The following is a 25,997-nucleotide window of genomic DNA, read 5'->3' on the forward strand; positions in this document are numbered from 1 at the left end:
TATGAACAAATTAGGTCCCCAACTTTCATTAATGAAATAGTGGGGTGGTCCCCGGATTCCAATAAAGATTCAGTGGGGTTCCCCAGGCTCCAGTAATGATGAAGTGGGGGTCCACAGAAGTCAAAATGTTGGGAACCACTGCTCTATATTTTTCCCACTTCTCTGTCTGATGCCACATAGTAGAACATAGTATATCTGCATGTCTGCAACCTACTCCTGATCACCCAGAACATTTTTCAATTCCATTTCTGATTTGACCCCATCACGTTTGCTACATACTTGTATTATGTAATCTGAAAAAAAGCTGCAGAGTTAAAGATGAGTTTAAGCAATGTTGCCAAATAGTTTCGTCAATTGTATTACTCTTTGATATTCAGTGTTTATGAGTATGTTGCAAGTTTTGGCATTGATTCTGTGGCACTGATTCTGTGGCACTTTGGATAATTGTACTTAATGATCAGTTACTGTCTCTGTTTTTCTACAGTCAGGATCTTTCCAAATGTGAGGTCCATTTCATGCCCTGGGAGTGCCTAAGCATTTCATAGTAAAGAATATTCAATGGCAGCTAAAACTCAGGGGTAACATTTTAAACCATGGAAATACAGATTCAACAGTCTATGTGTTATCGATCCCGGACTCTCCCTCCTGACTGCAAGACAGTTGTTTCATGTACCAACATCTGTCCTGCAAAGGTGTTGGTAGTATGCGCATGTAAATATAGTATCAACATAACAATAAGTACAAAATTTTATTTAACCAAGGACTGTTTTGCAAAACTTAATTTAGTGGTGGCCACCTATATCTTATAAGCATTATTTTTAAGACAATTATGTTAAGACTAAAAGAATTGTAAAATGTATTACAGAACGCATCATTAGCTGCTGTTTGACCCAGTATCTAGAACCTGGAAATGTGCACCTTACAAAGTCTAATGACTGCTTCATATGTAATACAACAAAGCAACATATGTTATTCATTCTTCTAAAATTCTCTGAGAGAAATCCCGCCCAGTCTAAGAGATGTTAAATCTTGTTATGCCAAGACCAACCTTACTGCCCAGTATACTTAAAAAAGATTATTAGCCACATAGCAATGGTAATATTAAGACACCATATCAGGTATTGTATGGAGGATTGTATGAACCCCCACAAGTGACTTTGATTCAGCTCTGAAGATGGCTCCACCCCCATTATTCTAAGTGTTAACACCCCCCCCCCCGAATTCTGGGTCGGGTTGTGCCCCTGTTGTCGAGGGTAATGGGGGAAAGTGGGAGCATAGCACTCTTTTTTGTATTTAGGTGGGACAGCAGAGGGCACAAGTGAGTGTGGTTTAAGGGTGTGGCAGGATGCCTGTTATTTTTATCTACGGTTGGGGGGCAGAGGGGAGAGATGGCGAGAGGGTGGTGGGTTTGGAGGGTAGGAAACTAGGTGAAAGTAATTGTAAAGGTACAGCATGGTGAAGGGGACAGAAGGAGGAGAGCCTGTGTTGTCCATTGCTTCCCATGACTCCTTTACTCATCAGGTTTGAACATGGGAAGGGGGTTTGTGTGGCCACACCCAAAATACAATTGTGGATGGGTTAGGTATCAAAAAGTAGAGTTTACCACCTCGCGGCTTCCAATGACATCAAAAGTAGCTCAATCTTTATTTTCATTGTTTATTGGATGTCACACGGAGCCTGTTGATGGTAACCAACACTTTTATTAACCGCTATCCATCTGTAATCGTGTGTAGATTTTCGGCTTGACAGCCATAGATATTCCATCATTTGCCTGAAACGTAACTGAATTGTCCCAGGTTTTGAATATGAAACCCAAGGTCGGATGAGAGACGCAAGGACATCAGCACAATGCTGCCACAACTGTAGGTGTACTTTTCAGTAAGTACTAGTTTTATGGAAGCTAATAAAAAACGGCCTCGGAGGTGGTCTTGGTGCATTAGGATGCAATCCAATTTCAGCAACATTTCCTAACTGGCCAAGAGATGAATATTCCTTCTTCCTGAAACAACCACAGTAAAAGAAAGCAAATGTCAATGGTCAAAACCTGCATTATCGCTAATTAGTACAAAATTTGCAGTTTATGAAGCAAAGAATCGCTTCTGACCTCATTGTCTCCATTGAGAATGCTTCTCTCTCACAGGTGCAGAACCTTTTTCCAAAGCTTGCATATTTTTAGCCAAGATCATACAGATGGCACCTACCTGTGTATCTTTAATAACACCAAACACAACTGTGAAAATTAAATTCTGTCCATTTGGGGCCCGAACATTATATCCTTGCAAGGTATTCAAGGTCTCCGGCAGAAAATTATAAGAGGATTGCTGGCTGCTGACTAGGGGTGGGCAAAGAATTCCGCTCCACCAGTGGGGTTCTCAGAGTTTTCCCACTTCGCGCCCTGCTCGGTGTTCCGAGAAACTCCACAAAGTGACGTGGAGCGGAGATTTTTCTCTCACTTGTGCTTGCCAATGTTAAGTTGGCAAGCAAGAGAAATTCCTAAGTTGGCAAGCACCAGCTAGATTTCTGAACGTGAGCGGTAGGCCGCGACCACTCGCGATGAGAAAGCTGCTGCTTGTGCTGAGAAAGCTGCTGCTCGAGTAGAAAATCTACTCTGGCAGCAGAAAGAAGTTAGCGCTCTCTAGAGAAACTCCTGCACTGAAAGCCACTGTGAACAGCATGACTTACCCAACCTCTGCTGCCCGCAGAACTCCTAGTAGCGTAGCAACGTTTTTTCACCACTTTGTGGAGTTCCGCATAGCATAACTCTGCATACTCAACCCAGGAATACTCCTGACATAGCTTAGCCTATACCATACTGTAGCTTTGAAATGTTGAAGATGGGCTTAGTATAGTAGACTAGTGCTATAAGTATACATTTCTTTTAAATGAGTACTAGGGCCATAGGAGATGAGTGTGAATAGAAATGTGGAAGCGAATGGTGATATGAATGTGGTTGTTGATGTTAATGTGAATGTGGATGATGATGTGGATGGTTAAAGTGATGTGGATGGTGATTTGAATGTGGATGGTGATGTGAATGCAAATGTGGATAGTGATGTGGATGGTGATGTGAATGTGGATGGTGATGTGAATGTGGATGGTGATATGAATGTGAATGTAAATGGTGATGTGAATGTGGGTGATGATGTGAATGTAAATGTTGATGGTAATGTGAATGTGGATGGTGATGTCAATGTAAATGGAAATATGAATGGTGATGTACTTGTGGATGGTGATATGAATGTGAATCATAATGTGATGTGTGAATGTGGGTGGTGATGGGAATGTGGATGTTGATGTGAATGTGAATGTGGATGGTGATGTGAATGTGGATGGTGATGTGAATGTGGATGGTGATGGGAATGTGGGTGGTGATGTGAATGTGGATGTTGATGTGAATGTCAATGTGGATGGTGATGTGAATGTGTTTGTGAATGTGGATGGTGATGTGAATGTGTTTGTGAATGTGGATGGTAATGTGAAAATGAATGGTGAGGTGAATGTGGATGGTGATGTGAATGTGAATGTGGATGGTGATGTGAATGTGAATTGTTATGTGAATGTGATTGTGGTGTGATGTGTGAAGTGTGATATGTGATATGGGATGTGATATGTGATGTGATGGTGCTGTAGCTTAATGTTATGGGATATTCTTATACACACGGAGCCAGCAGTGTAGCGTTATCATAGGCCCTAAGGTCCAAGGGTATTCTTATCCAGTGCTATAATCCATGAACAAATTCATAATGATGGCTGGCCATCATCAGTTTGCAGAATGTTGTCAAGACCTTCCTTTATCAGGATAATGCATTGTTCTGTTATGACTTAGTTGATGTGGCCAATGTTAGTGATCGTTTTGTCCTTCAATGAAAAATCTTTGCTTCTTTGCAGGGTCCTTGCTGTAATTTGTTCCTATTGAAACTTTAAGGCTAATAAGCTTGGAATCAGTCAACACATGATTGGACTAGGATTCCCCATCTACCCCCATGACGCTCTCTTGCACTAGTAATGTAATGTCCATGCTCCATCCTGTGGCTAAAACTTTGCTCCTAACCTGGATGGATGTGTACAGGAAGCTGTGTGTATTCGCTACTTGTTTCATGGAAGAGGTAGTATATTTTTAAACCCACAAGAACAACACAAAGAGCAGAAAACTCCTCTAAACTGATTCATCGAAGACCAGTCTATTTTAAATTGCATTGTTATAACAAGTAATTCAACCCCTTCTGTACACTACCGTAGTGATTTATTCTGATCAACATATTTCACAAAGATTGCTTCACTGCCATAAATATCTCAGAAATATTACAGAAGTAAAACAGTATTTTATTTATTTATTTGGTATTTATAAAGCGCATTCCGGCCGAAGCATTGAAGCGCTCAAAAGGGAGGAGTAAATGACTGAAAGCGAGGAGAAATTAAAAGACCGGATTAACGTGGGAAGAGCCAAGTTTTGACCAACCTCCTGAAGGCCAAGACATTTTGTTCCTCCCGTATAAACAGAGGGAGTGAGTTCCAGCATTTGGCAGCAGTTACCGTAAATGCCTTGTCCCCCCATCTAGCCTTATAGGTGCGAGGGACCTGAATCGAGAGGCTCCCATGGATCTGAGTTGCCGACTGGGTCTATACCAGTGTAGCCTAGAGGATAAATATTCAGATCCACTTCCATGCACAGCCTTGTAGGTCAAGCATAACGTTTTAAACCTAATGCGTTTAGGCACCGGAAGACAATGCAATTGTTTCAGACTGCCACTGGGCGAAGCCGAGTGAGGAAGATTTGGTATAAAACGGGCAGCTGTATTTTGAATTAACTGAAGCTTCTTAAGTGATGCCTTATCCAGATTAAGCATCCAGGCATTACAATAATCCAATTTAGACATTACCATTGCTAGAATAACTGTGACTCTCCACTTCCTTTGTAAGTAAGGGAGAATCTTTTTCAACATCTTCAAAGTCCAGAAGCAGGTTTTAATGACATGGTTAACATGCGACTTGAAAGAGAGACAGTTGTCAAAAATGACACCCAAATTTCTAGTGGCGACGATAGGAGTCGGGGGTACCCCATACTCTACCGGCCACCAGCGTGAGTTCCACAGAGCCGAAGCACAAGATATCGGTTTTGTCGCCATTTAATTTAAGCCAGGTTAGGCCCATCCACCTATTGACTTCTCGCATACATTTATTAAAGCGGTCTGCCACTTCCTTCCAGTTCGTAGAAACTGGGATAATCAATTGTGTGTCAGCAGCATAGGAAGTAGGCATAAAGCCAAAAGTACGAATTAGTCTGGCTAAAGGTGCAACATACAAATTGAATGACGTGGGGCTAAGTGAGGAGCCCTGGGGGACACCACATGGTAAGTGAAATGCTGGCGACTTGAAGTCGCCGCAGCTCACCGTGATCGATCTATCTTTCAAAAAAGATTCCAAATTCTTCAAAGCAATGTCCCTAATCCCTGCTTGATGTAGGTGGGATATCATAATCTGAGGCAAGATAGTATTGAATGCCGCAGATAAGTCCAACAGAACTAATATGGCTCCTTGTCCCTCATACACCATTCTACGAATCATATCCGAGGTGGCAATGAGTGCTGATTCAGTACTATGTGCCTGCCTAAAACCATGTTGGGAGAAATCTAGTCCTCCTGAGGCAATTAGGAAATGGCTAGTTCCTTGTTGATATGTTTCTCGAAGATCTTGGCCTGAAAAGGGAGTAAAGAAATGGGCCGTAAATTGCTCAGATCTTGTCTTACTCCATCAAGTTTCTTTTTCAAAGGGATCGCAATTGTGTCCCTCCAAGATGAAGGGTAGGCTCCAGAGGCTAGAACCTCACAAAAAATCAGGGCAAGAGCTTTTTGAAATGGGATCCGAGGACTGTTGTAAGATATGAGGAGGACAAGGATCGTTAGGAGAACATGATTTAATTTCTAACATTAGCTTTTTAATTCTCTCGGGGGTAGTGGTAGAAAATTAGTTAACAGAGGGCGCTCTATATCTAGAATGCTGTTGACAGTCTCAGATAGACCATCCAACTCTTCAGAGTGATTAAAGCTAGAGTATATTTGTAGAACATTATTTTCAAAGAAAGTAGCCACCTTGTTGCAAAACTCTTGAGAATTTTCCAACTCCGGGGGAGGAGTAGGAGTTGTCAAGGTACTAACTACCTTGAAAAGTTCTCTGGGGCATTGGGTGCCTCCTTCATTTTTTTAGTAAAATACTTCAAATTTAGCTTTAGTGCTCGCCTCTTTATAGTTTTTAAGAACGTCTCTTAGTTTGTCTTTCTCAGCTAAGTTAGGGTTTAACTTCCATTGCCGTTCTTGTTGGCGATATTTTCTTTGAAGTGCCTTAAGGTCCTTAGTGAACCAGGGGTGACTGTGTTTTTTTGTTTCTCGCGAAACAGAGGACTTAAGTGGGGCCAGTTGATTAATGGCAATAGAAATTCCCTGATTAAAACTGTCTAATGCTGACAGAGACAGATTTTTTGTAACTGCCCAACCTGCCTCCAAAGCAGGTCTTAACTGTTGCTTCTTGATACGGTTCCAGTGTCTGACCAGCTTCCCTTTAGAGCTGGGTTGCTGGAACAGATGAACCTCAATAAATCTAAAGGTTAGAAAAAAATGATCTGTCCAGCTAAGCGAGGAGTTAGTCAAAAGCAACTGATCTGAGTAAAAATCCCATCTAGCTGATGGCCAGCTACATGGGTAGCTGATGTGAATTTCAGTTCCCAGTCTAAAGCTGCCATGGAGCTTAAAAATTCCTCAATGTGTGGGTTCTGAGTGTCGTCAAAATGTGGATTAAAATCCCCTAGTATAATAGCTTTAGTTGACATAGTTAGAGGTTCTCGTAAATTTGGCCAATGCTGCAAAAAGTTAAAATAGGGGCCAGGTGGCCGATAAACTAGAAGTCCTTCAAATAGTAAGGAATTGTTTTGACATATTTTAAAACACATTCCTTCGCACGTCTAGGAAAAGGGGATAATCCCATTCCATTGACATGTAAAATGTGACCTGCAAATAACTGCTAATTCTCCTCCTCTACCAGCAGTTCTATCCAATCTGTAGTATGCATATCCCAATGGTGTAGCCTCTATGAATTAGAGTCATTTTTTGCCCAGGTTACCGTAATAAAGAGGCAATCAAGTTTGTGCTGCCTAATTAAATCTACGATTTCCATTTTATGCTTAATTAAAAAGCGGGCATTTATTAAAGCACAAATTAGCGTATCCCTGGTTGTGGTCATACCCTTTATTTGCTTTTTACATACCAAAGATGAACGCATACCAAGAGCCCTAACCTCATCTGAGATCTGGGGCGTCCAATTGCACTGATTGCAGCTCCATTCTTTCGAATTATCTAGGGCCATCTTATACGAGCACAGACTGCCTGCTAAACAATCTTTGTGAGGAACTGCACTTAGAAATTGAAACTCACTTCCACATATCAGGTATATTCGCCATATGAACCGTGTAAGCCTAATATGAAGAACCTGTTATTCTAGTGCCACTTCTCAATAGAACTATTACATAGCTATTAAAGGAGTGCACTCCATCTTCGTTGTTTATTATTGTGTTAAAGTGCACAATCATGACCCAGCAAGGCTACTACAAATCCTGACTTTTGTTTTATGGCATTTTCTAGAATCCAACAACTAAGCAAATAAAAGCATAGTGTAAGCTGTCTCGGTGTGAAATATTTTGTGCTCCTGTGTGAATGTTTGTGTATATAAATGACTCCTTACGAATGTTTGTATGTACATTTCGCATACCTTCATCAGAGTTATCCCCTCTTTTCGTTTGTCCCAAATAAAAATTAAAACTATGTAAAATCTCACAAAAACTCTCCCTTACGCGAACATAGTAACTATTGGCAAGAATTTGTGAAAACTCTCCTATGTACAGTATTTTGTAGCCCTACGGTCATGTCACGCTATATGGAAATGCATAAATAAATAAATTCATTCATTAATACATAACTATAGTTCAAGGGCACAGCCACTCTTCAGGTGTTTTCTTCATACAGCATTTGGGTGGGGATGCAGACACACATAACACATATTCAAAATAAAGGTGAGTGAAAGTGTAATGTTTTTATAGCTTAACACTTCTAAGTTTGATGAACATTATGGGCCTGATTACAACTTTGGAGGAGGGTGTTAATCCGTCCCAAATGTGACAGATATACCACTCGTTGTATTATGAGTCCATTATATCCTATGGAACTCGTAATACGGTGGGCAGGATATCCGTCACATTTGGGACGGATTAACACCCTCCTCCAAAGTTGTAATCAGGCCCTATGTGTATTATGGTAAATAAACTGTATATGAAATTGTACGTGTGATATTAGGAGGAAACAGGGCTATTGCCAACCCCAGTATCAAAGTTCGGTTGAGACATTTTGTGCTTGAATAGATCTCCCATGGGACAAAAATGCATTCACGGGAGGAAAGATGTGTGAAAAGTTAACTCAACCACCTGGAATTATGATTAAACCATTGTCATAAGAGCCATGCTGCTGCAGGAGTCATGGCTGCGCAGTGATCTGTCACTGAGGAGCTATATAAAGAGGCAAACGCCTAGGTGCATAAATATCACCAGCAGCCTAGGGAAACACCCCCACCACCCGTAAGCAGGGGCTTCTAGTGGGCTCCGTGGGGTGATGGACAGTATCCCACTGAAGATTAATTAGTTGTTTATAGCCTTCTTCTTTCTGCAGATAAAAAGTGCTCAATAATAATACTGTCAGTAAATACAAGGGTAGAGGGGTGCGTTAGGTGGGCAAATATGTACAGGAGAAGGAAATACAGAATGAGAAAGGAAATGGTGAAAAAAAGAAAACAAAGAGACAATGACAGATAGAAAAATGGAACATGAGAGAAATGTAAATAAAAAGTAAGGATGACAGACAAAAGATGATTAGAGGAAAAAAAGAACCAGCAAAGGAAGGGTGAAAGCAAGTAAAACAAGGAAGAAAAGGTGAAAGGCAAGATGGAATAGTGAAATAATGAATGGAGGAAAGAGTGAAAGGATGGATGAATGAGTGAAAGTATTAAGAGGTCAAAGGGTGAATGAATGGAAGAATTGATGTGGATGTGTGAAGAGATGGATGTTTATGTGAAAGGGTGTATAGATGGATGAATGGCCAAAGGCAGGGTCGGATTGGTAAGGCGGGCACTCGGGCAATGGCCGATGGACCAATGTTTTAGATTCAGCTGTGGGCCGCTTTTTAGGGTAGAGTGGTGGACGATTTGAAATCGATCTCTGCCTGTTCAGATGCTACTAGCGGCCCAGTGGAGGTCTAAGAGGCTTTTCTGGAGGCCTTGATACTTCCCCTTCACCAACAGGACAGGAGTCATCAATCCCAGCCCCTTGCTGGGCCGGCACATTGATACAAAAAGCTAACTTGGGCCGGCTACAGGCACATTAATGTATGTAGTTTGAGCAGTGGACCTGAACAGAAGTGACCTCAATGATATTCAGCTGTGGTTCACTAGTGTGAACTAACCCATGAACAAGGAGTGCTGGCAATGTTTGCTTTTTATAAATCTCAGTGAAGCTTAGAAAACAAATGTTATACTCATAGATCTTGACAGCTAAACAGATCATTCTGTTTCAGCTTTGAACATGTCTCTTTTAGAGAACTCCCCTCCTTATTTTAATACTACTTCAAACACTGAAGCAGTGTTATGTGAAAAGGCATAATCCGCAATTGTGGGCCACTTTTCTTTAGGGTGCCTGGGCCTAGTTTTCATCCCAATCCAACCCTGGTCAAAGGTAACTCTCCTAAGCAGGGTCGGGTTTGTGTGCTTTGTGTGATCAGAGATATAGATCAAGTGGGTGACATTTAAATTTTCTGACTACTTCCTTGGATACCACAATACAATAACATAACATTTGAGCCAACAAACCGTGTTTGTAGATTGCATACTACTGGCAATAAACAAAGCCATATCCTTGCCCTACTCCCAAACAACTACAATAATTTTCCTTTCCTTTGTGGTAAAAAACACCGCTGTACTAAAGACTGACGAGACGGAACTAAAGTTAAATTCAAAAGGAATACAAAGAGGTAATCTAAATGATCAGAGAATATTGTGGTGGGTGACAGTGCTTAATTTGTGCCGGTGTTTGCGGGCGCTGGACACTGGCACTCTTTATTGGGTGCCAGGTCTTATTTCGTTATCACCAGACTTTGACCCAGAGCAAGAGAGAGGAAGGTACAAAAGGGAAAAACAGAAGTTATAGAAAAATAGGAAAACAGTGATAAAATGAGAAACCAGAAATGGACGAAGAACCTGCAAGAGAAACAAGAAGAGCAGAATGGTGGAAGAAAGAGGGGTGAGGTGGGAACAAGATTATGCAGCCAGGTATTCGGCAGCAGCTTCTATCGACAGATCAGGTGGCAGGCTCCTAAGAAAAGCTTTCAGCCCTGTATTTACTTCTTTCCCACAGAGGGGCATTAAAAGTGTACTTACGTCAGTGGCTGCCAGCGGACAGAAGTTTGTTTCTTGTTTGGTTCCAAGAACTTCGTCGAGCTGTTGCTCTTCTCATCGGACCCGTCAGTCTCTTTCTGCTGTAGTGTAGGTTTCACAGTTACAAGTCCAGTAGTGAGTCCACCAGGATTTGTAAATATGGTGTTTGGTGTTGTGTTCTTTAAACAATGGCGGCAGGACAGAGTAGAGTCTGTGGAGCTCACTGCCTGTATGGGGATCACATTCAGGGAGTTGCTGATGGTCTCTTCGGTCATCCCTGCAGACGAAGGGGCTAGGAGAGGTGGCATGACAAGTGTCCTGACAATCGATGGGGACTCCATGTTTTGAGGCACAGAGTCTGTCCTGTGCTCACATCGTTGGCCTTCAAACCCCGGTTTACAAACGCAGAACTGTGGTGCCTTGCATAGTCCCTTATTTTTGCACTTGGGTGTACAGATCGCTGCAAGAATAGAAAAAAAGGACAATGAGGAAACATTCTTCTTAATGCTAAGAAATTGCTTACCAGGCTCAATTTTGTAACTTGTTGTAATATGAAGACTTTAATCATTGAGTCAGGAGTAGAAAAGTCCCTTAAGGGGTGTATGGCTTAAATTGAACAATGTTTCTTTTTGACTAAACTAAAGAGAAGCTCCCCTCCCATTTGTTAAATATCCTAAAACTATTCTTAGCGTACCTACCTTAGTAAATATTTTTATTTTTATAACTAATTACAAGTTGCACCATACGCACGGGGTAGTAACTTGGCACCTGTACATGACATCCTGTTAGTATTGTGCAGTTACAACTTAATCCCAATGAAACGGAGAATAACTTGAAGATTGGTTTTTCCCATGTAGAAGTCTGCAAAATATTCCTTTTCCTTCAGAATAAAGACTGTAATTCTCCAACTGTCCTGATCAGGTGGGCAAGTAATGGAGGTGGTGGGAGAACGAAGGACAGGACACTGTTTGGAAGAGGTCATGCTTCCACTGTGTTTCGCAATGGGGTAAGGTGGAGGCATGGGAATGAGGCCGGGCTCCCTTACAGTTTACTTCAAAGGCGATTTTATTGGCCAGATTTTCCAGGTGGTAAAATTGCTTTTAGAGTTCCATCACACAATAAATCCGGGTGCGGGGAGCAATGGGCCACTTATGTTTGGGTGGAGTTAAATACCACAATGGAATTTTGCTCTGTTCTACACCACTTGTAAACAGGGCGCCTCTATATATAGGTTTCAATTGTTTGCCTTTCTTTTTTGCTTTTGATTTTGTTTGCTCTAATTCAGGGGTCGATGATCTTTGGGTCTGTACTAAGGGATTAACTAGAAAGTCAGGAAACAAGTCATCATCACTTGGGAGCATATTTACAAGGTATCAGACCCTAGTGCCACTGGAGAGTCACTGTTTGTGATGCTCCTGTGGTGCCGAACACTGTGCCGTATTTACAAGGCAGCGTTAAGCCACTTTTTGTGGCTTAACACCACCTTGTAAATATGGCCCCTTAACACGCAGCACTTTGCATTTAAGGGGCTTGAACCTAGCAAGGTAGAAAAAGAGCATTGTTCAAAAACTGGGTATTACACATTTGAATTTTACAACAATACATTTTGCACAAGTGTCTCTCTCTGCTCTAGCCCTAAAGGCTGTGCACTCCAAGGGTTGCCACGTGGCCATTTTTTACTGCCATAAAAAGTGAACAAAAAGTGAACAAATAGTTGCCATTTTTTTCTGGGAAAGGTGACAATTTATGCACTGTACTCCTTTCTTCTGTCTGTGAGTGCTCTACAACTGAGAAAATGAAACTATTATTCCCAGCTTGATTGGCACTGGGCACAGCGGGTACTATCAGGCTACAGAGTCAGTCTTAGCACATCACTGTATTTGAATGGGGCACTCCCAAAATTGTAAAAAAAAGGGGCAGAATACTGTCATTCAAGCGAAGTTAACAAATGGGTGAGTATGGATCACCCATTGCCCCATGCTGCATGTTGTAGAGGGCAGAAGACTGCAGCACCTATTATGCTATTCACTACAGTGACAGTGTAAAACTCTGGCTTCAGGCCTACTGTGTGGTCTGACTGTAGCTGTTGAAAAGTAAACCTGGGTGCAGTTTGCAGAGTTCTGCTATGCGGAAGTCTGCAAAGTGCCAAAAAAAGTTAGCTGCACTCCGCAGAGTTCCACGAGCTGCGAAGTGCTGTAAGTTGCGCTGCTCACCCTGATTTTAGCACTGGGGAGTTTGTCATTGGCTATAAAATCAGTGCGAGCTGCACAACACGCAGTGCAAGAGGGAGCTGCTACTTTCTGCTGCTCAAGTAGATTTTCTACTCAAGCAGCAACTTCCTCAACGCAGGTGGCATGTTTCACAACGCAAGTAGTTACGACCTGCTGCAACCGCCGATGTTGAAAAATCTCACCGGGACGTGGTCTATTATGGTTTTTTTTTTGCTCCCGCTCGCCAACCTAAGGAAGGCAGGATGCGAGAGAGGAAAAACTACTTTCCACACTGCTCCATGGAGTTTTTCAGAACTCCACTCTCTGTACGGAGTGCGGAGTGGGCAAAGCTCTGCGAACTCCGCCAGTGAAGCAGAATTTATCACCCACCCCTATTTAAAAGCTGCAATTCAAACTGTCAAAATAAACCTTTTTGACAGGTCGAAACCTCCTTTCTAAATGTTATTAAATTACTCCTTTTGTGGTCATTGTAGCCCTCAAGGCAGAGTACATGGAATTTAAATGTAGGAAATATAGAAATTTAATGTTAACATGTTGTTACAGTGATTCAGCACCAAAAAGCTATTTTTCACTGTGGCAGGCCTAGCTGCCCTATGTAGAAAAACAGAGTATAGATTAAAAACCCAATACTGTACCTCTTGAATGGAATTAGCTAGAAAAGCAATTAACAACTATTTTAATATGTATTGATTACCCAATTCACTGGTGAAGTTGGATGTTTAATAAATAGTATGGAAAAGTAACTTTTGTTAAGTTACCTTTTTCCTACCGGAAGTTCCTAGAGGCTAATGTGCATTTGCCCTCCAAATTCTCCAAGCCAGTGATTACCACTTGAACAGGTATTAATGAGGTGTGAATGTCCTCCCAGGAGCAACACAATAGGTCACTGTGATTGACAGGTCACCCTTAATGGGCAGAGATGACTTCTCTAGAAGCTCATAGAGTATGCAGGGTGGGGTTGAGGGCTTCCTTTTTTACATTACTGTGTCAAATCCTGCTCGAGAGTTAAATCCTGCTTCACGGCTCTGCTGGGGTTTACATATAATACTTGAGGCATACTCGAAAGGAAGAAAAGAGACTTCCAAGACAGTTCTTGAGTATCTACTGTCTGGTTCCTGAAAAATCCCTGCTTTTGTTCTACCAGACTTCTGTCTCTAAGTACAGTGACTGCCTCACATTGAATTTTAGTGTTAGATGTGGAAGGACAATGTAGCTACTGTAGTAGACTCCCTAAAAATGTCCTCAGCCTTCAAAGCCCAAGCAGAGGGTGGCCGAAGAATTTTGTCCCCTTGAAAATGCTCAAAGTGGGTAGGGTTGGCCAGAAGAGAACATATTAGCCCCATATAACACACTAACAGTACACAATAACAAGGAAATCAGTACTTTTCACTTTTTCAAAATAGGAACTCTCCTTCTTAGAGAGTCACAAACTTGTCCTCACACAGTGATTCTTTTTTAGTTTGACAGGATTGGTGTGACCTTTATTAACGTTAGAATTATGACAGTCATTTAGAAGCCTGGTAAAAGGATCTAGTATTACCGCAAACAGTAGCACCAATCACCCAGATGCAGAAATTATCTGGTGTTTCATTACTGTATCATTATTAGTTTTTATAATCGGAATGAAACATAATAAGTAGAATCTGCAAGATATTCACAAATTTGATAATGTTTTGCCTCTTTCTGACAGTTTTGTCTGCTTGAGTGCCTCCTGTTTTTCCTGTCAATCTGTGATAGGGGAAGATTGCCCAATTTGCTATTTTTCTACACAATTCTTAGTTTTGATTTGAAGGAAACCCCAGTTTGCATGCTATTGAGATTATAATGGAACTCAAAATAAATCCAGCAAGGATTTGCTGAGAATTTGCAGACATATTACAAACCTTAAATTGTATTACAGCAAACCTGCAATGTATGGTTTTACCATGACGCTGCCATTAAATGGGAAATAACTAGTATCAACAGATTTTGATGCTATTGTGCTAACGACCGCCATAGTGCACCATATTGTAAATATGGCACAACCACGGTGTCGTTAGGTGCCGGTATGTAGGGCACAAGAGAAGTGGCCAAGTTCCTGTAAATATGCCCCCATGCTTGCAAAAGGTCCTCTTAGTGCGGCTAAATCCGTGCACCAAAGGATTTCTTACCGTCAGTTTGAGGCCTGTGATGTACAAACAAGACTTTCATTTGCAGGCAATCATTTGATGTGTGACTGCAGTCCTGTACCTAAGGCATTGACCACTGAATGAGGATGATTTTAATGTTATTATTCAGGGCTTTCCTTTGCTGGACGGAGTACAGCATAACAAATGTGTTGAATGCCCTGTGCATTATAGCTTCTGGCACTTGTTATACAGAAGACTGGAATATTCATCACCTTCAAATGGAGTATCCTGTTTCCAAAATCTAAATAAGCCCCTTTGATTGCACTTTTCAGTGGCCTCCACTAGTACTGTAAAATCCATTTACAGCCTGCCCTGTTTATTCCTGGCATCTAATATGTCTAAAACCCTGAGATAGCGATAAATAAAGGAGCTGCCTTTTGTTTTCAAAGATTTGGTCTTTGAGACAATTCTGCTATCTTGACAAGCTAATATTTCTCCCAAAAAACTCACACATTGTATATGTTTAAAGAAGTGCTTTTGGTCAACAAGCGTCATCAATCGGTCTGTTAAATTGATACTCACAGTTTTCTTTAGCCCTTCACAGCATACAGCAAGACATAGTTGGCCAGTACACAGTACCCATTGTCTACCTTTGCTTAGAGTGCCTGCATGAATCATGTGCACATTGATCACCTCACCCTAAAAATAGCTTTTTTTCTCTCAAATTTCAAAGCTGGTTTGAAGTATGATATTATAATGTTATTTAATTGTTACATTAAATTTAAATACCAGCAATTTATTTTCCCTACTATCCTTTTTAAAGTTTATGTTATAAAGCAGTGGTTCCCAACCTTCGGACTTCTGTGGACCCCCACTTTATCAGTACTGGAATCCGGGGACACCCACTGAATCATCATTGGAATCCAAGGACCCTCCAATGAGTCATTACTGAAAGCTGGGGACCTAATCTGTTAATATTATTTCATTTTCTAAGCGGTCGCCTTCCCCCTGAGGAGGCTTCGCAGACCCCCATTGTGTCCTCGGACCACAAGTAGGGAAACCGCTGTTATAAAGTATTTAGGTGACATTGTAATATTATAGCTGCCTGCAAATGGCTTTGAAAATGTTTTTTTTTTTACTCTTCAACTTAGAAACAGGTCCTTGGGCTACCTGAGCCTAGAATTACATTTTTGATGCAGGTCTAGCAACATATTCTGACATGCATGCTTAAAGTGTAGGAATTTGCAGGTTATCCACTGCCATTCACTGCACTAACCTGAAAAAAGTGTCATTTTCACACTTGGGTGCAGGGCAAATAAAGCTGCTTCTTATTCTCTCTCCCTTTCAGCGATGAACTTCCGACGAGGAGGTTGCTGCCATACGGGCTACATCCCCGCCGGGCCCATTAAGAGTTTCTCGCTAGGTCAGCGGGCAGTAACCTGAGTTTCTGCCCCCTGGCCTAGCAGGAAACAGCCTACAGCATTGTCTCTGGCTTGTAATTGTACCGGCGGCAATGCTCTTGGCTGCTGGGTGCACCAGAATGCTTGCAATGTTCACTTTCTACGGAGCAGATAGTGAACATTGCAAGGGTGGTGGCCGGGGGGAACCCCACACTGCATGTGCCAAGTGAATGGGCAGTGCAAGGGCCCACCTGGGGCCCCCTGCACCTGTTCTCCGCCAGCCTTTTCATGGCAGTGCTACCGCCAAAAAATGGCTGGCAGAGAGTGAGGTCATAATCGCCAGGGCAGCGCTGCGGATTAGGACCGCCACCTACCTCCAGACTGCTGGGATGCCTGATCCTGGCAGGGTTGATGGTGCGCTTACAGCCCGGCTGCCAGAGTTGTAATATGGTGCTCGGACCACGGTTTGGTAGCAGTCCGACCGCCATCTGCAAGTCTGGAAGTCTAGTGACAGCCAGACTAGTAATGAGGGCCTAGGTCTAAAACCAGCAGAACCAAATTTGAATCATAGTTCCCCCTACAGCAAAGAATATGTTGTCTGACAAATAATATATTCTAGCTGTGCTACAGTTTCACAAAAATGTGCGGCCTTCAAAATAGCCTAAACAACAGCTTTAAGTACTATTCAAAAGACAGAACAATATTATTTACCTTTGGTACATTTCCCACTTTTGGGGGCAACACTCCACCCAGGACAGCACTGCTCTCCGCACTGGTTTGGACTAAAACGAAAGAAGGAAAGAGTTAGTTGGTAATCTCTTAGAAAAGTTGAAATTGTAGCGGTTCAAAACAACGATTTCTTGATACAACTGCCAGCCCTGCTGACCATCACTTCAGACCTATAAACTGCATACCAACAGCCAGAAACTGACTGGTCTCCTTTAAGATTGGGCTGGGTTGGGCCAGAGTTCGTCATATGTCAGACCCTGTTGGGACTATGGGTTTCATTATGAGTTGCACAGTAATGGCGGGCATGGGGCAAGTTGGCACCTGTAATTACTGTTCTTCGGGGGTATAGCTCCATCTTCAGCACTTACTCTATAAAGAATTCCTCGTCTGTCAAATGCCTGCACCTTAGCTACTATCCATCACCCTCCTTCACATGTGACAATTGCAGATGTGCTTTCTTAAAGAAAAGGACAGACAACGTTATCATGTGGTGGACTGTCATAATTATGTCCCAGTGTTAACAAATAAGTCCCAGTGCATAACACCAGCAAATACCAGCACAAATTAAGCACTAACCCTTTTTCCTGTAATTAAAATGAATGGTGTGGAATGGGAATAACATATGGGTGGCAGGAATTACTGTATCCGTCAATTACAAATTTCCTCCATTACGGGCCATTTACTGGGCACATACACCACCTACTTAATCATGGACGTCAATTCATAGAAATGCTAGCAGTAGCAAAAGTGACACCACACATGCTTTGACCTCCCCTTTCACTCACACACACATATACTTATATGTACACACAAAGCCACACTTACATACCTTCTCCCTCACATAAGCACACTCTCACCAGTAAGCAAACACACAACATACATTTAAAATAATTTTTTACTTACCTCAGCTGTCATGGAAGGGCATATTCCAGCTAACTGTACTACATTTTTATTACACTAGTAGTGAATAATATATTCTTCTTATTCTTATTATGATTATTAACCACTTCAGTGCAGGCGTTGGTGCAGGTCATGACCAGTGGCCAACACCAGGGAGGGAGTTAAAAAATACCTCGGGAGACACAGAAGATCTTCCGTGTCTCCCCCCACCCCACAGCTTTGTGACAACGTCACTATCTGTGTTCTCCACCGGAGCAGGTAGTGGCTGTGGCCTTCCAGACATTCGTGAAGGCCTCGTTTGAAAGGGGAGACTCTCCCCTTTCAAACGAGGCCTTCCTAAACGGGTTTCCTGTCCAGGAAATCCCTACTAGACACCAGGGATTTCACTAGGCGGGGTCTGCCCCCTCGGCAAATAGGCATCAACTCCCCCCCTCTCCACCACATCACCCCCCCCCCCCCCCCCCCCCCCCGGGCACATTTTTTTTTTTAAAGGGAGGTTTACCGCTGGGGGCGCTCCCACCCCGGGGGTTTAAAAATAAAAAATAAAAATTGACAGGGGGTCGCCCATGAGCAGGGCAATAATTTTTTTGATGCCCCCCAAGGAAATCATGCAGCTATTAAAAAAATATATAGATCTATATATAGATTATCTATATAGATATATATAGATATATATATAGATATGTATATATGTATAGATGTCTAGATATCTACATATATACATTTCCCCGGGGGCTGCCATCAGGAAAACCACACCCACATATAAAGATGATCTCTCTATAATATATATGTATATGTGTGTATATATATATATATGTATATATATATATATACACACACATATATATTCGCCACCAGTTCTCTTGAACGTTGCAGCTTGCGTCTTCAAAACAATGCACATACTTCAACTGACTCGTTTCAACTGTAGTTTTTAGGCAGCAATAAAAAAGTCAAGTAAGTCTTGTGATTATTATTCTGCTACAAAAGGATCTGACTTTCGTCTAGTGGCAGTTTTGATGCCGTAAAGTAGTGCAGAAGGTTTATATGCCTACTGCAAAGATCAAATCTGTATTTTATGTAATTAGCTGAGTAGATTAGTAAAGTCAGCCATTACCTGCGCTATAATACAAATTAAATGTATGTGCGGGGGACTATGGAGAGATGAAGGGCACTTTTGCTGGGTGGTAGTGAGGGACTCCGAGGAGGAGGTCATGGGAGTAGAAGCACCAATAATGATTGTTGGACTGGGCGCTAGAGGCGCTAAAGACTGTGACAATTGGTGTGTGACAAGGTGAAGTAATAGCGTATCTTTTTTTTAGTGTCTTGAAAGAATGTGCTGATTGAGGGAAGAAGCAAAGGTAAAGTGACCTTTACTGTTGCATGTATCACACACACACCTACCAGCAATTTTGTGACTGTCTACGTAGGCTAGTGTTTTAGAGCAAAAGTTTAGCCGAAAGCAGAGATGGCATCTTGTTGGATGACTGCTGCTCAAGCCCTCACTCGGGTTATAGAGGACAGCTCTGACGTTGGATCAGAGACTGAGACAGCAGATACTAAGGCAGCATCTGAAGGATAGGACAATGGCGCAGACTCCGGGAGTGATTTTTCAGTTGGAAGAGTCCCATTTGATAACTCCTCTTCCATTGATTATGAGGGAGGTGATGAGGACAGTTCTGCTGTCCCTTCACAAGCACAATCTCTGCAGCTGGACAATAGCGGGTTAGCCCAACCTAGAGAGCAGATGCATGCGGTGGCAAGCACAGAGAGAGTGCTCTCTTGGGAGCTCCCCAATTTAGTTCAGCCCCAAATTCCACCGCCCAAATGGTATTGTGGAGGCATCAAAATTATCTATCACAAAACATCCTGGTTTTGTAAGGCAGGCTCCTGTGTTTTTGGTCCTGGGCTCGGCGGCCATATAGGGAAACCTACCAAACCCAGACATTTCTGGAAACTATACATCCGGGGGAGTCCACAGAGGTGTGACTTGTGTGGATTCCCCAATGTTTTCTTACCCAGAATACCCTGAAAAGGTGAAATGTTGAATAAAAAGTCAATCTTTTCTTGCATTTCTGTCACACAAACTACAGGAATATGCTGGGATTAACAAAATTCCTACCACCCAGTGTTTCCCCACATGTCCTGATAAAAACGCTACCCCACTTGAGTGCTTGTACCTAGTACCTGCGCCCGGAATGGATCACCCCAGGGTCAACAGTTTCCCTCATTTAAGGACCTACATTGACCATTGTGTGATCTGTTCCTGTGGTGGGAACTAGGCTTACCCACACAAGTGAGGTACCATTTTTATCGGGAGACTTGGGCGAATGCTGGGTGGAAGGAAAATTGTGGGTCTTCGAAGATTCCAGAACTTTCTATCACCTTAATTTGAGGAAAAAGTGTTTTTTTTAGGTTTATTGAGGTTTGCAAAGGATTCTGGGTAACAGAACCTGGTGAGAGCGCCACAAGTTACACCATCCTGGTGTCTAGTTTTAAAAAATGCACAGGTTTGGTAGGTTTTCTTAGGTACCAGCTGAGCTAGAGACCACAATCCATAGGCACTTTCCGAAAAACACGTCAGTTTTCAATGTAAAAATTTGATGTGTCCATGTTGCATTTTGGGGCGTTTCCTGTTGCGGGCACTATGCCTACCCACACAAGTGAGGTTCCATTGTTATCGGGAGACTTGGGAGAACGCTCTGTGGAAGGAAGATTGCAGCTTCACTCAGATTCCAGAACTTTCCATCACCGAAATGTGAGGAAAAAGTGTTTTTTTGCTCAATTTTGAGGTTTGCAAAGGATTCTGGGTAACAGCACCTGGTGAGAGCCCCCCAAGTAACTCCATTCTGATTTCCCCTAGGTATCTAGTTTCCAAAAATATATAGGTTTCCCTAGGTGCTGGCTTAGCTAGAGGCCAAAATCCACAACTATGCACTTTGCAGAAAACACGTCTGTCATCTTTGAAAAAATGTGATGTCTCCACGTTGTGTTTTGGGGCATTTCCTGCTGCGGGGACTAGGCTTACCCAAACAAGTGAGGTACCATTTTTATCAGGAGACTTGGGGGAATGCTGGGTGGAAGGTAGTTTGCAGCTCCCCTCAGATTCCAGAACTTTGCAGCACCGAAATCAAAGGGAAAAGTGGTTTTTTTTGGCCAAATTTTTAGTTTTGCAAAGGATTCTGGGTAACAGAACCTGGTGAGAGCCCCACAAGTCACCCCATCCTGGTTCCTCCAGGTGTCTTGTTTTCGAACATGCACAGGTAGATTTCCCTAGGTGCCGCCTGAGCTAAAAGCCAAAATCCACAGCTAGGCACTTTCCAAAAATCACTTCAGATTTCAATGTAAAAATGTGATGTGTCCATGTTACGTTTCCTGTTGCGGGCATTAGGCCTACCCACGCAAGTGAGGTACCATTTTGTATCAGAAGACTTGGGGGAACACAAAACAGAAAAACAAGTGTTATTACTCCTTGTCTTTCTCTACATTTTTTCCTTCCAAATGTAAGACAGTGTGTAAAAAAGACGTCTATTTGAGAAATGCCCTGTAATTCACATGCTAGTATGGGCACCCCGGAATTTAGAGATGTGAAAATAACCACTGCTTTTCAATACCTTATCTTGCTCCCATTTTGGAAATACAATGGTTTCCTTGATTCCTATTTCCACTCTTTATATTTCACTAAATAAATTGCTGTACACCCGGTTTACAATGAAAACCCATTGCAAGGTGCAGCTCCTTTATTGGCTCTGGGGACCTGGGGTTCTTGATGAACGTACAAGCCCTATATATCACTACAACCAGAAGAGTCCAGCAGAGGTAACAGTATATTACTTTTGAAAATATGACATCACAGGAGGAAAAAGTTACAGAGTAAAACATGGAGAAAAATGGCTGTTTTTTACCTCAATTTCAATATTTCTTTTTTTATTTCAGCTGTTATGTTCTGTAAGAAAACATTGTAGGATCCCTTGCTGAATTCAGAATTCTATCTACTTTTCAGAAATGTTTAGCTTTCCTGGATCCAGCATTGTTTTAAAACCCATTTCTGTCACTAACTGGAAGGAGGCTAAAAGCACAACAGATAGTAAAAATGGGGTATGTCCCAGTAAAATGAAGAAAATTGGGTTGAAAAATTTGGTTTTCTGATTCATATCTGCCTGTTCCTGAAAGCTGGGAAGATGGTGATTTTAGCACCAAAAACCCTTTGTTGATGCCATTTTCAGGAAAAAAACACATGCTTTCTTCTACAGCCCTTTTATTCCCATTTTTCTGAAAAAAAACAAAATTTTAGCTGTATTTTGGCTAATTTCTTTGTCTCATCCAGAGGAAACCACAAACTGTGGGTACCTTTAGAATCCCTAGGATGTTGAAAAAAAAGGACGCAAATTTGGCATGGATAGCTTATGTGGACAAAAGGTTATGAAAGCCTTAGCGCGAATTACCTCAAATAACCAAAAAAGGGCTCAAACATAGGGGAGGTCGGGGGGAGGGAATGAAGGCCCAGCAGCTAAGGCGTTATTATTATTATTAATAATAATAATAATAATAATAATAATAATAATGCTGTTGGTTCTTTATTATAATATTGTTATTATTATTCATTATTAAGGTATTAAAAATGGACATGGACAGAAAACAAACAGATTGAAGCCCCAACTGATGTCCATAAGGACGAGCTGCCGCTGTGTTCCTGCCACTGACTTTGTCACTTCTGAGGCCAGGGGTCGCAAAGGCAGTGCCAGGAGTAGCAAAGGGCAAGCCAGCGGCCGCAGCTGCGACCCATGGCATCCCCTAAATGACGTCCACACCTTCTTTTGGGAGGTGAAACTGCGCCTGTGTTTAACTGCACCAGGCAATTTTGAGAGCAATAAAACAGCACCACTTTTAATCCCATTTGGCCGAAAATTGGGAGTTTTCATACAGAATAGGATTGCCATTCAACTATTGATGAAATGGGGTTAGATTAAAACTAAGCAAAATGTAACCTAAATAGACTATACATTGTTTAAAAGACTTTCCCGATCGAATATCTCATATTGGACTGATTTTGATGTCAGACTGCAATAACTTCTATCAGGCTCCCCTTGTCTTTTTTACATTGAAATGTTTTATTAGGTCAAAAATGTTATTAAGTTTACAAAACAAACTGAGATAATGATCAACGTAAAATTGTATGAGAGAGAAAAAAGAAGAGGGACCAGCCCATCACACCTAACATCAGATCAATACACAATTAGGATAATAAGATCTGCTTTTATTTAGACCATAATAAATGCACCCTAACCCGAGTAATAGTTACAAGACATTCATGTGTAACATGACACGTTTATTGAGTATGTCATGAGGTAACCAATATTTTTTTACTTCGTGTTCTAGGACATTGGCATATTGTATGAGGAAAATAATGAGATTCTATGTTAGTGAGTAATTCATGTGAGAATGTAGAGAGACAGAACACTTAATTAATCTTGATTTGCATATATATTGATTGGTGTACTTCAGTGCATCAACTTCTGTGTCCCACAAATTTATGTTACCCCCTCCGAATTTGTCAGTCCAAGGTGCGTACATTTTTTGTTGAGGTCCTATTCAATATATATATTATAATGTGTCATGTATGCAGCTGGTATTGCATCACAACTTAGGGCAAAACTAACCAAAATCGATCATTTCTAATAGGTTGAGTGTTCTGCACACTTTCAACCGCCAGCCACCCCTTTCAAATCGACAGCACATAGAATGTCCTTTGTTTATTTCTATTACTGGGATATTTTGGTAGTTTGCTGATTCATCCAAAATGGGGTCTTGGGAGGGCAGATTAACTTAGTGAGGTCAGCCCCCCGCTCCCCAAGGGAGGGTTTTGGGAAATTAGGTGCAGTCAGTTATGACTGCCCCTTTAAAAATAAAGTTAAGGCAGCTGGATTACAGAGTAGCCCAATTTAGCCCAAGTGTAACATATTTGGGCTGTGTTGGGCTCCTCCAACACCATTTTAAGTGTGGTGACCTGGTGGCTGGGTACCCATTAGTTTAATTAGTTTAGCTGCTTTTCATTTTTAAGGTTGAGCGCACAAAGCGCTATGTCCCTGGTGTAATCTCTCTGTGGGCTTTTAACCATGCCCTTGTCACACCCACCAGTTTGATTGGTTCGGGGGCTTGCCTTTTAAAATTCGCTTGATTTCATTCGTGAAAGGCATACATAGGTTATGCCTTTTCTGGTATTTAGCCCTCCTCAAGCGCACCGGATAACTACTGAAAACATACGAGGCTCCATGTTTTCTGTATGGTTTCTGGACTACTTTTTCCTCTTTATTTTGTAGGCAGCATGATCTTGCTGGGCAGCAGTCAAGCGCTTTGCATGAATATAGACCCTGTTACATGGATAGTTGCACTTTTGCCGGTTACATGGATAGTTGCACTTTTACCGATATGTTTCACCAGAAGTAAACTTCTGTTTCCCTTTGTGTGTCTTCTTCACGCTCATGGCGGCCGTCGGCTCACTTATGTGAAACTGTTTTACTTTTTATTTCTTCTGTTTCCCTTTGTGTCTGTTTCGTGCTCACGGCGGCCGTAGGCTCGCTTATGTGAAACTGTTTTACTTTTTATTTTCAGTTTATATGGCAACAAAAGTCCCGTTAGGAGTTTACAACCCTAATAGCTCTAATTCAAGCAAATTTGAGACCCATTGCATTGCATATGCTTGTTTTATTAGCGGTTTGTATAGTTGCCTTTTGTGGTTTTAGGTTTCTCTCAGATGGCGTCCAACGCCGAGAAAATCACGACAGCCATGCACTTGTTGCACGAAGGTGTGCATCTGGACCTTGTGAAAGAGGTCGCACACGAGGAGAGGGAAGTGAGGCTCCTGTGTCGGGCCTCAGAGCAGTTGGAGGCAGTGATTGTGGCTTGCTCCCCGCCAAACAAGTTGTGCACTGAGAGTTTGCAGGTAAGGAGAGGCCACTCTGCTCTCACGCGGGCGGGCTTTCAAGAGCGTGCCCAAGTGCCCCTGCAGCATACTGCAGTGCAATGTAGGGGATGGGGCATATAAATTAGGCCATCTGGGTCACTTGAGGCTCCTGAGTTGTACACAGAGCCTCCTAGCCATAAAAAGTTGATGGTTGGTGATGAGGAAATAGAGCTGAAAATAAAACCTCTGCTCAACATGGGCATGATGAAACCACTGGGGGTGCACTTTATGTTGGGAACTAAAGAAAAGATATGGAAAGGGGAATCCGTTGAGATGCTTAAACTACTCCATAGGGAAGTCAGATCGAAGGAGGGAGTCAAAGGATGAAGAATATGAACTGGCCAAAAGGCCAAAGGTTCCCCTGACTATTGAGAACTGGACAGGGGCTTTTTTAAATTCACACCAGCATTTATTGTGAGAACTTTCTAGAACGTAGCATAATGCTATTCAAATACATGGACGTGATACGCAAAGCCCAGTTGATGTTTGGGAAGTATGCTTGGGCTCAATATGATGAGAAGTTCAGGGCAAGAATGGCTTGAAATACTGAAGCAAAAATGGGGGGAACTGGATACTGACTGGGCCTGGCTAGGCTCGGGAAGATAGTTTTTACAGGTCGTGACCTGCCAGTGGTTTACAAGCCCTTCCAGGGGTGCTCCACCCGAGGAGGGGTGGGACAGGAAGTCAAGAGGGATCCAAAGGGCATGCTGATATTTCAACAAGGCTCTGTGCACTTGTGAACATAGTAAATTCCAACATGACTGCTCCCAGTGTGCAGGCAGGCACACCCTCATTCACTGTTCTGGGCAGGCAGGGGGATTTTAGGGGCAGCCTGAGGGATAGTGGTAGCCCTGCACAGGGGGATCAGGGTCAGAGTAGCACCCACAACAATTCTCGAGTAGAGGGGTTAGGGGGGCACAAGGAACTGCAGGAAAGGGCTCATACCTTGGCTAAATTGCACAGACTGGAATATTGGCTGCAGTTTTATGACTGGGCCAGCAGAAGCAGGGGTGATAAAGGAAGGTTTCAAGTGGGGTTTTGGTTTAGTATAAACGGGTCCCTGGGTCCACAGGTGGGCGGATAATCTGCGTAGTGCCATACAGAGGTAGTGCAATAGAAACTTGACAAGGAAATTGTGAAAGAGAGAATGTCAGGCCCTTTTGATGATTGTCTGATGGAGAATCTGATTGTGTTACCCATAGGT

At 42.3% G+C, this 25,997-nt stretch overlaps 1 protein-coding gene across 4 annotated transcripts in view; it reads right to left on the reverse strand.

The window, feature by feature from the left end:
* Nucleotides 1-25,997, reverse strand: part of LTBP4 (latent transforming growth factor beta binding protein 4) — a 922,370-nt gene that overhangs the window by 706,589 nt on the left and 189,784 nt on the right. For all 4 annotated transcript variants that reach the window (XM_069207205.1, XM_069207206.1, XM_069207204.1 and 1 more), the window contains exons 2-3: nt 16,915-16,985; nt 10,468-10,924 (exon numbers count right to left, since the gene is read on the reverse strand). In XM_069207205.1, coding sequence (XP_069063306.1) covers nt 10,468-10,924; nt 16,915-16,985 — 528 coding nt within the window. The remainder of the gene's footprint in view (nt 1-10,467; nt 10,925-16,914; nt 16,986-25,997) is intronic.

The sequence above is a fragment of the Pleurodeles waltl genome, chromosome 9, assembly GCF_031143425.1.
Source record: "Pleurodeles waltl isolate 20211129_DDA chromosome 9, aPleWal1.hap1.20221129, whole genome shotgun sequence".
NCBI lineage: Eukaryota > Metazoa > Chordata > Amphibia > Caudata > Salamandridae > Pleurodeles > Pleurodeles waltl.